The 11217-nt window shown below is 49.6% G+C and overlaps 1 protein-coding gene across 1 annotated transcript; it reads left to right on the top strand.

The window, feature by feature from the left end:
* Positions 1 to 628: 628 nt before the first annotated feature.
* Positions 629 to 10046, top strand: UNG (uracil DNA glycosylase). The gene is made up of 7 exons (XM_070399717.1): positions 629 to 798; positions 1437 to 1643; positions 2491 to 2586; positions 4946 to 5043; positions 5922 to 6010; positions 7283 to 7461; positions 8779 to 10046. The coding sequence occupies exons 1-7, from the start codon at positions 667 to 669 to the stop codon at positions 8917 to 8919; spliced, it is 942 nt and encodes a 313-aa protein (XP_070255818.1). The 5' UTR covers positions 629 to 666; the 3' UTR covers positions 8920 to 10046.
* The last annotated feature ends 1171 nt before the right edge of the window (positions 10047 to 11217 follow it).

Below are 11217 nucleotides of genomic sequence, written 5' to 3'. Positions count from 1 at the left end.
TTTTAGCCAGGAGATGGAGAGAGCAGCAGCTGAATTCAGGCTTTAGTTTGGAGACAACCAATTGGACCTGTTGATGGTTTGGCTATGGGGAGGGAAGGACAGGCAGGTGGATTGGGGGGCGGGGGTTCCTTACAGAGGATGACTATTTTGAAGGTCAACCTTCACGTCCTCAAAGTCTCCCCAAAACTTACAGGTAAGGCACAGTAAGTTGGGCTGTTCTTAGCCTTAGCTAGTGGTCAGTAAAATGGGTTGTGAAAATTGGATGAGATAATGCAGTAGATCTAAGAGCTCAAGGAACGCTATTTAAATGCTAATTTCACTCCCACTCCTACGTGACCTGGCCGGTACTTTTATCTTTTCTTCTCCGCCCTCCTCCCCCTCCATAGCGAGGAGAATGCGGGCACTTGCCCCAAGGCAGAGGAGTGATGAGTGAATGAAGAGTAAACGAATGAACGGACGACCTCAGGAAATCCTGCCCCCAGCCGCCCCTCCCGCACATGCGTATTGGGCCCTCCGCCGCCCCCGGCCCAGCCCAGCCCACCCCCTCGGCGGGAGCATGCGCGCGCGGCTTGGCGCCAATTGCGGACCGCCACCGCCAACCTCGCGGGACCCCGGGCGGCGCGCCTCCGCTTCCCCCAGCCTCGCGGGTCCCCGGGCGGCTTCGGGATGATCGGCCAGAAGACGCTCTACTCCTTCTTCTCCCCGAGCCCCGTCGGGAAGCGACGTGCCCGCAGCCCCGAGCCGGCCAACCCGGGGACCGGCGTGGCGGCCGCAGCTGAGGAGAGCGGGGATGCAGCGGTGAGGCGCGGCGGGGACCGCTCGTGGGGCCGGGGGCGGGGGAAGGGAGAGGGAGGAAGGCGGCGGGGGCCGCGCGACTGAAGAGCTGCAGAGACGCGCCCCTGACTCGGTAACCTGGGGTCTCGTGTCTAAAGCCGCCTCCACATACTCAAAACAGCCGCCGCGGTCCTCCACTGGCGGCCATGCTGAGGGGCCAGCCAATAGGGACGAACTTCGGAGCCCACGGCGCCAATCAGAGGCGAGGGGGCCGCCCTTCTCGGCCGCGTCCAATCGGAAGAAGGAAGGGGCGGGACCTCGGGGAGAGTTTTTGCCGCGAAAAGACCACGTGGGGACGCGTAGCGGCGGGTCCGGCGGGGCGGGGCGCCTGGTTGCGGGGCTTCCCCTTCAGCGTGCCGCTCCACTCCGCCCCGCCCCGCATTAATACCAAACACGAAACTTGGGGCATCGGTCTGCTAAGTGCGGGTCTGGCCTAAGGCCTGGGTTCCCAGAGTCCGGTTTTGCACTGACCTTCCGGGCGGGGCCGGAACCCACGGATGGGCGTCCTCTGCTATGGGGCTTGGGGTGCGGGGCGGAACCTGCTGGTGCCCGGGAGAGGCCCGCTGTGCATCTTGACCCGCCTCTGCGGGGACCGCTTGCAGGTCAGCCCCGCCAAGAAGGCCCGGGCGGAGCAGGAGGAGCCCGGCACGCCGCCCTCTTCGCCGCTGAGCCCCGAGCAGTTGGTCCGCATCCAGAAGAACAAGGCCGCGGCCCTGCTGAGACTCGCGGCTCGCAACGTGCCGGTGGGCTTCGGGGAGAGCTGGAAGAAGCACCTGAGCGGAGAGTTCGGGAAACCGTATTTTATTAAGGTCAGCGAGGAGGCCATCGCAGGCCCAGGCCACGTTTATAGGCTATGGCTTTCGTCGTCTCCTGTTTTCCCTCCTTCAGTGTCCTTTTCACGTTAACCATGGTGTTTTGAACCTGCACATTTATATTCGTTTCTAAATTTAAGACTTAAGATGATATCGTGGCTTCTTTTAATCCATCTAGTTCATCTGCTATCCAGGAAAGAGGGGCAAAGTAAAAACCCGCACACCAGACGGCTTGGAATCTGGCTCCGCCTTTAAAAGGGGGGAGGGGTTGGCATGAACAGGAAATGAAGGCATTTAAGCCAATCAACTTAGACACAGCCCAAAGCAAGGGTGGGGAGGGAGCAGGTACTGTTTTTATTTGCTGGGTTTTTCTTTAAAATGATTTAGGAAAAAATTTTTTTTTTTTTTTTACTTACTGATTTTATTTTATTTCATATATTGTATTGATTTTTTTTTACAGGGAGGGAGAGGGATAGAGAGTTAGAAACATCGATGAGAGAGAAAAATCAATCAGCTGCTTCCTGCACATCCACTACTGGGGGTGTGCCCGCAACCAAGGTACATGCCCTTGACCGGAATCGAACCCGGGACCCTTCAGTCCGCAGGCCGACGCTCTATCCACTGAGCCAAACCGGTTAGGGCTTTACTTGAGAGAGAACCTGCAACCGTGGTGTATTGCTCTAACCAACTGAGCTGCTAGGCCAGGGCAGAAAAGAATTGGGACAGAAAACATAGCAAAGCGTTAGATAATGCTTCAGTTAACTTTCTTATTGAATTCATATGCTTTTCAGTGAGAATCTCATTTTAAATCTAGTTGTTTTTTTGTGTATTTTTTTCCAATCAGCTAATGGGATTTGTTGCAGAAGAAAGAAGACGTTACACTGTTTACCCACCCCCACACCAAGTCTTCACATGGACCCAAATGTGCAACATAAGAGACGTAAGTACAGGTTGTGGGTGAATTCTTGCAAAAGAAGAGTGGGAATCAAAGAGTATTTCTTAATTAGGGAGACTGAGGTTAAAACACTGTCCATAATTCGGTAACGAAATAAAATACTAAAATTGTGAGATTTGTCAGGCTATCTGCTCTCCTTTCTTGTGTTTTATTTAATCCTGAAACCAATCCCCGACCAGTGTGGTGGTGATGAGGAAGCTGAGGCATGAAGGAGTTACTCTTTTTCACCTGGTTATAATCAACCCCACCTTGTCTAGAAGCTCAGTATTCTTACTGTCTGACCACACTATCCTTTAGTCTCTTAACTTCTGGCCCAAACAGGTCTGCTACCGTGTTACCAAAGCCCTTTGCTTTGGTTGGTTGTACAGCCGGCTGCTGCCTGGGGGCTCTGGTCATGTCAGCCTCCTGTTCAGAAGCTTGTCTGGCTTCCCACTGCCTGAACGATGGAGGCTGCATGAATATGGCCATGGCCTACTTAACCAGCCTTACCTTTACCTCCCATTCTTCTACATCAGAATTGAATGTTGTGGCAGGCCTCTCCTCACTTCCATCTCTCTTTTTTTTAAAATATATTTTATTGATTTTTTACAGAGAGGAAGGGAGAGGGATAGAGAGTTAGAAACATCGATGAGAGAGAAACATTGATCAGCCGCCTCCTGCACATCTCCCACTGGGGATGTGCCCGCAACCCAGGTACATGCCCTTGACCGGAATCGAACCTGGGACCTTTCAGTCCGCAGGCCGACCCTCTATCCACTGAGCCAAACCGGCTTCGGCCTCACTTCCATCTCTTAAAACCAACTATAGATCTGTGGTACCTCACTGAATCCCGTTTTCCACCACTCCTGTGATCTGGTTTTCCTCGAAACCCCCCCAAATATGCTTAGTGTCTGCTTACATGGGAGGTTTTTTACACTTCGTTCTTACCCTTTTCCCTCCCCATTTGTAAGCTGAGAGCAGGAATCCCGTGACTTAGTCAATATCTGTCAAGTAGAAGTGAAATGGGTGAATAAGCCACCTTGATAAGGCTCCTACGCCTAATACTTAGCAAACATCACAATTTTCAGTGTAGAGTAAGGACTTTGGATGTAGCTCCTTGTTTCTGAAGTTAGAAAAAAACAAAAGCTAAGTTATTTTCAATTCAGTGCTATTTTGCCCCTTGGTTGAATAGATGTCCTGTTTGAATACCAGCGATCGATATAAGTAGGGAAGAATAAGAAAAGAGCCTGCAACTGGGGATCAGATGGCCCAGAGTGGCTTTGCAAATGAGCATGTGGAGGGTCTGGGAGTTTACCTGGCTCCTCTGAGGCTGTCCCTTATCCAGCTTCCATGCTTGGGACAGTGTGAGCACCAGCAGCAGGAAGGGAGCGGCCCACAAAAACTTCCTGAAGAGGGGACTGTCTGAGCTGGATTTTGAAGGATAAGGTATATGTCAGCTATGGAAGAAGATTCTAAGAAGGTGCACCTTGAGCAGAAGCACGAGAATGAAGAAGAGGTGGGCGCCCTCCTGATCAAAAGGACTGGCGGTGTCTTAACATGGCCTGCGACAGTGACCTAATTACTTTCCACTGCATCTTGCCGCCTACTCCCATGGCTCTTGACCTGACCTCGTTACCTTCTGGTTTCCTTCCTTAGAAGGTCTAGGGGCACAGGCCCCTTCGTATGCTGCCGGTGGGGAATTCGAATTGCTTCAACTCGTTGGAAATGAAAATTTGAAATACACTTACTATTTGACCCGCAACTCCACTATTATAAGTATTCTACAGGAATAAAAGCAACAGTGGGGAAACATACATACCAGGGTGCTTACTGCGTGACTTTTTGTAATGGAAAACAAGCCGACTGCCCATCAGTGACTGGGCTGTACGTATTTGAAGGCTAAAATGTGTGATGTGAGGAGCACCAAATATAGGGCAATGAGTACGATAACCTCAATTCTGTAGGTAATTTTTTAAAAATCAGGATGAGATAGGACAACTGGGAGGTGACTAACCACTTTGAATCTTTCTGGATGGTTGTACTTTTTCAAGGTGTATTTACTTTTGTCATTTGACAAATGAGAGGGACGAAAGCAAAGTTGACCCTAACTTGTTTCCCATACCTGTGTCCGAAGGGAGGGGGCGGTGTGGTAGGGTGGCTGAGTGAAGGAGAAATTGGTAATGGAAAATAAGTAAGATATACCAGGCCATCTGCTTTCTTCTGGGGGTTCTAGTTGGGTCATGGGTGGGGCAGGGGGGTTGCCCTTCTCCTTATCTGTCCCTTTGTATAGGTCAGCGGTCAGCCCAGGGTCCCTTTACACTGCCTACACTAGAGTATTGTTTAATCTGCCACCTGGCATTCACAGGTGAAGGTTGTCATCCTGGGACAGGATCCATATCATGGACCCAATCAAGCTCATGGGCTCTGCTTTAGTGTGCAAAGACCTGTCCCGCCTCCGCCCAGGTACGATTGCTTCATAGATGGCTCAGGTCCCATTGCAATTACTGTCAGATGTGCACTTTTTAAGTCAGCGGTCGCCAACCGTTTGGACCTCACAGACCACCCGGTTGGCGACCGCTATTTCAAATGATCGGTACACCTATTTGGGGGACTTTCGCTAGCCTTCGGAGCAGGATTTCTCAGTGTCGGCACTGGTGATGTTTGGGGGCTGGGGCTTTGTGGGGGAGAGGGTTGGTCCAGGGCACTGAAGATGTTTAGCAGCACCCGTGGCCTCTACCCACCAGGTGCCAGGAGCACTGCCCCATAGAACTAGAGAGTTCTAACAAAATGGCAATGAAAAATGTCTTTACACATTGCCACATGTCCCTTGTGGGACAGAAATCATCCCTGGTTAAGAACTACTACTTTAGAGGATTTTTTAAAAAAATATATTTTTATTGATTTCAGAGAGGAAGGGAGAGATAGAAATACCAATGATGAAAGAGAATCATTGATCGGCTGCCTCCTGCACACCCCCCACTGGGGATTATGCCCACAACCGGGGCATGTGCACTGACTGGGAATCGAACCGTGACCTCCTGGTTCATAGGTCGACGCTCAACTACAGAGCCACGCCCGCCGGGCTAGAGGGTTTTTATAAGTAAATACGTAGAGATATAAAACTGTAACTAGGCATCAATTGGGAGGGAGGTTGTAACTCCTGGGCTAATGTACTTGGGTCTTCTGAAGTGCTGTTCCTTAAATCCAAACACAGACCAAAAATATTTACCTGTCAGCAGGAATGGCTGGCTTTACACGCTGTAATTGACACGTCTGTTGGAGGTTGCTGAACTTTCTGAATTGTACTTAAGATTGTCTTTTTTCTTCCGGCTTGCTTCCAGTTTGGAAAACATTTATAAAGAGCTGTCTACAGACATAGATGGTTTTGTTCATCCTGGCCATGGAGATTTATCTGGGTGGGCCAAGCAAGGTAAACCAACTGTTGATGCGCATGGCTAAAATGACTAAACTTCTATACGTCAGAAAATGAATCTCCGTTTTACCCTGCAGCCAATGTTTTCTTTCCTGTTTTTTTTTTTTTCTTCTTTCATGTTTTAATCATAATTTTAAAACTGTGTTCCCCTTTATTATTATTTTGTCCTCTCTTTTGTCATTTCAACATAGGCGGTGTTGTATGTATTTAATACCTATGGGTTTTTATTTATTTTTTAACTAAATTTTTCCTTTTCTCAGATTTTTTATTGATTTTGAGAGAGAGGAAGGGAGAGGGAGAGAGAAACATTGATGTAAGAGTGCAGCAACAGTCAGCTGCCTCCTGCATGCCCCCTACCGTGGATCAAGCCTGCAACCTAGGCATAGGTCCGAACTGGCAATCTTTCAGTGCACAGGACGATGCCCAACCAACTGAGCCACACCAACCAGGGCTTTTCTTTCTTTTTTTAACAAATAAATTATAACCAGGATAAGGAAAAAGTATTTTCACTTTGGTTTCTTGCCATAGATTCCCACCCCCCACCCCCCACCCCCAGCAAAACACTTTGGCCTCCTTTTGTTATTTTCTGGGGTTATTTAATATCATTTACGATATTGTTTAAAAACAGTTCTTTCTGATGACCGATGGTATAGAGTGTCCCAAAATTCACGCAAGAAGTAATTTTGATAGAAAACACAGGTTTATAATTAAAAATTGCAAATTTTTTATTGATTCATAAAGTATACAGTACAGGGTTATGTATGGAATAGCACATTGGGTAAATGGCCTCCACAGCTTTGCTGGCACATACACAAAGCCGTGGTCTTCATTGGTCTTCATTGTCCCTGCTCCTGGGCCATAGTTGGTACTTGGTAATGCTTATCAAATTGAAAGGATTGAAATCAAAGGGCAACAGATATTAGAATCTGATTCAATAAACCAAGTAAAATTAGGCTTTTATTTTTTTGTTGTTGTTAATGCTCATGCAAAATTCAAATCTTGCGTGAATTTTGGGACACCCTTTATATGTGCATATTACTGTTGCAAACTTGGAAAGGTGTTGAAAGCGCAGAGGTGAAAGTTCAATGCCCTCTGGTAGCACTAAGGAGTGCCCAGCAGTCTGTTGAAATGCTTTCTCTATGACCGAATTTCAGCTGTCCGCTCTGGATCCCATCCTGAGAACGCTTTCCTCACGCAGTGAGTTAGCCCTGACCTTGGGTGACCCGTTGCAGCCTGCCTTTCACCTCTTTCTCTGGTGTATGTTCGTAGGTGTTCTCCTCCTCAACGCTGTCCTCACGGTCCGGGCGCATCAGGCCAATTCTCATAAGGAGAGAGGTTGGGAGCAATTCACCGATGCGGTTGTGTCCTGGCTAAACCAGAACTCGAGTGGCCTCGTCTTCTTGCTCTGGGGCTCTTACGCTCAGAAGAAGGGCAGTGCCATCGATAGGGTATGTGGTGTTTAGCAGTTTAAACCAGCGAGACTCGAGAAATCCTCGCAGTGTAGTCCTGGAAAATCCACGCCATATAATGAAGCTTATTTTCCCTGAAGACTAGCAATTAGGGTTGAAAATTGGACAAAATTTAGACAAATTACAGTAATGATCAGTGATGTAGGAGGAAAGTGACTGGCCAACCTATGATTCAATAGTTACTAACACGGGCATAAACCTGCCATATACAGGTCCCCAGCTACCATTTATTTAACAAATAATACAATAAGTCAGCAATTTTCAACCCGTGTGTCACAAGCATTTTTAAGACATGGCAATGCCTGACTATTTAGTCAGGGGGCATTGACCTTTTTTCTCTTAGATTGTCAAGTAAAAAAATGACAACAGCCAATACAAAAATAGCCGTCTGGTATGAATGAATCAAAATTATACCTTTTTTTTTTTTTTTTTTTTTTTTGTCAGATCAGAAAATATATTTTTTTGGTGTGCCACAGAATTTTGGTACTTAATGTTTGCCCTTAGATGAGAAAGGTTGAAAATTGCTGATCTACCCAGTTGTCCAGCCAGAAATCAAATCAGATATCATTCATAACACCTCCTTACCTCTCTTCCTCTCCCTCCCCCAACCCCCTAACCAGTCTGTCATTCATAGCCTAGGTTCTCTCTTATTTATCGTCCTCCCCCCCCTAAATACCTTTGCCTTGGTTTAGGCCCCTCTGGTCTTGCCTGGAGCATTCAGATGCCTTCTCCCTGAAGGCCTTGACTTAGGCTGATAAGCTGGGGCCTTGGCCGTGGCCCTGGTCTCAGCCACAGCTTTCTTCACTCTCCAGGCTGCTTGGAGGCACCTCTCAGGTTTGCTCCCTGTGCCCCACTTCCCCGCCTGCCTTTGAACGCCCCGCATCCTTTGTCCTGAGTGGAGAGGTCTCTTCCCCAGAGGCTAAGTCATCCTTCAAAGCTCAGCACAGCTCACATTTCTAGGTGCCAGACAGGGTGCTAAGAAGCACTTGACCTCAATTACTTCTCGTAATATTCTCTGCACATGATCATTCATTCTTTTGCAGTAACTAGAAGCTAGACACTGTTGATATTCCCAATTCACAGACTGATCCTCACAGCCTCAGAGCCTAGCAAAGGTAGTTGCTCCACAAATGAACGAATGCATCGATGTCCTAATATGAACGCTGAAGGCAAATAAATACACTCAGCAAAGTGGGAGGATTTAGAGAGAGCGCACAGGGGAGGGCACACCGTCTTCAAGTGCAACAGCCATAAAGGCCCAGCCGTGCCAACTTTTGGTCATTTTCTCTTTTTCAGAAGCGCCACCACGTGCTGCAGACCGCCCACCCCTCCCCGTTGTCGGTGTACAGAGGGTTCTTTGGGTGCAGACATTTCTCCAAAACCAACGAGCTGCTGCAGAAGTCTGGCAAGGAGCCCATCAACTGGAAGGATCTGTGACCCTGAACTGGGGGAGGGGACGGGGGGATGAGGGAGGGGGTCTTCCGGGCAGTTTCTAGAGAAGTATCTGTCAGTGACGAAGCCGAATGGAGAAAATAACTTCCCTAGTGATCCTTAAGCACGAGGCGCACCAGGGAGAACGTTTCCGTAAAGGGGCCGTGTGCCAGGCTGCCCAGGAGCGGCAGCGTTACCCAGCAGAGACTGTACCCGGTGACCACTGGTCTGTCTCAGGAACTTGGTTTTGCCTTAGAAGACACGTCAAAGTTTTGGGAAAGGAGAGGAGGTCAAATTCTCCAGACTCTCCTCCCCTCTGTTTCCTTTATGGTTGAAGATGGGGAGATAAGCACCTTTTTAGTATCTCAGTTAGCTGCTGCTCGCTTTTACCTGTAGGCTAAACGTTAGGTTATAAGGTGTCGGGTGTTTTTACATAGAAAGGCCCCCTTCGCACATGGGCCAGGTCCACTGCCCTTTGATCCTTTACAGAGCCCTCAGGCCCCTCCTGGAAGGAAATGGGATTTGTTTTTATTTTTTTATTTTTTTATTTTTGCCAGTTCCCAGAAATTAGGGGTCAGTTTCCTGATGGTAGCAGAGGAGAAAATTCCTAAGGAACAATTCCTGCCGTGAGCCTTCAGACTGGCAGAGGCCAGGAGAAGTGGGCCGGGCCTCGTGTATATTGTTCTCTGGGTGTTTCTAGGAATAAGCAGTGGAAGTTGAACAGGAAGGAGAAAGGGGTTTGGTTTGGTTTGGTGTTTTTTTTAAGAAGGGAAATGGTTTTCTCCCATGTGTATCTTGAACTGGGAGAAAAGGCAGCATAGTGCCAAATGCTGTTTTTTTCTGGACTGAAATCACGTTGGGATCCCATTTTCTGCAACACTGGAGAATTTCGCTCTTTTAAAAAAATACTTAAGTGCCCGGCCGACGTGGCTCAGGGGTCAAGGGTCGACCTGTGAACCAGGACGTCACAGTTCGATTTCTATGTGGATGTTTTGTATTTTTTTTACTCCTTTGTTTAAGAGACCATCTTTATTAGGGCTGAGCCTCCGCCAAGGTCCTGTTAGAGATGCTGTTAGTTGGGCTCAAAGTTAAAGCTGCTTAGAGTTTGGTAATAAAAAGTTGCTCAAGTTTCACTTTGTGCCGTGCGCTTAATGCTGCTTACCCCTCACCAGTCAGCTCCCGGGCCCGGCCATCCGCGGACGCCCTTGGGCTGCCCTTGGACTGTGGTTGCCATGGCAACTTCGGTGGACAGGAAGGGCCGCCTCCATGCCGCCCTCTCTCCTTCCTCCGCCCTTGCCCCTCCCCCCTCTGTCTGCCCTGATGGAGCCGCCCACCCGCCTGCCGGGCTTTGGTAAGCGTTGGGCGGGGTCCCAGGGAGGGGCGAAGGCAGGCCCGTGGCCAGGGGTCTCCGAGTCCAGTCGGGCCCAACTCCAGCGCTGTGGGGAGGCTGGGTGGGGTCAGGGTCCGCTGGGACCCTCCAGGGGCCATTTCAGCTGGAAAACATTTCTGCGGAGATCTTGGCATGCCGGTCAGGGCTGTGTCCTGCCAAACCTTGGGACACCGCGCGGGGAGCTTCCCCGGCCTCCCTCCGCTCGTGTTTGCAAACTTTCCAGGAAATCTGACGTTGAGGTGTGAGGCCAGGACGCTGGGGAAACACGGCCATGGCCCACTGACCTGCCCGCAGAGCTGGAGAGGCGGGTGGCCCTGGCCGGTTCGGTTCAGGGGATAGAGCGGGTTCGGCTCAGGGGACAGAGCGTGAGCCTGTGGACCAAAGGGTTTGATTCCGGTCAAGGGCACCACCTTGGTTGCAGGCTCCTCCCCCGCGGGGACCCTGCTGGGGGTGGGTGCCAGAGGCAACCAATCCATGCGCTTCTCTCACATGGATGTTTCTCTCTGCCTTTCCCTCTCCAAAAATCAGTGGAAAAATATCCTCGGGTGAGGATTAACAAACAAACAAGAAAAAAGATGAGAGTCTGGGTGGACACCCCTGGTGTCAGAGGGAGGAGGCAGTAAAAGGGGTCAGGGGGGCTTGGTCACAGGTTGCCTGTATTTAAGAGCTTTGGAAAGGATGTATCCAGCGAGGGCACCTAGACCAGCACGGACACCTCTTAGGAAAGCAGCGCGTTGGGAAGCTTTTGCTAGACTCTCTCTTTCCCTCCACGTCTTAGTTTTCTTATGTTTGAAGAGAAGGGCTCGCGATCCCACGCTCCGCCATCAGCAAGCAGGCCTTCACCGAAGGAAGACGCAGAACAAAGATGCATTCTTCATCTGCCCTCTGGTGACCCGGAGTCCTCAGCATTACAA

The sequence above is a fragment of the Myotis yumanensis genome, unplaced genomic scaffold (genome assembly GCF_028538775.1).
Source record: "Myotis yumanensis isolate MYYU_CA2020_CCGP unplaced genomic scaffold, mMyoYum1.0.hap1 SCAF_19, whole genome shotgun sequence".
In the NCBI taxonomy this organism is placed as follows: domain Eukaryota; kingdom Metazoa; phylum Chordata; class Mammalia; order Chiroptera; family Vespertilionidae; genus Myotis; species Myotis yumanensis.
The sequence above is the reverse complement of the archived record's forward strand: the minus strand, read 5'-3'. Positions and strand labels throughout refer to the sequence as shown.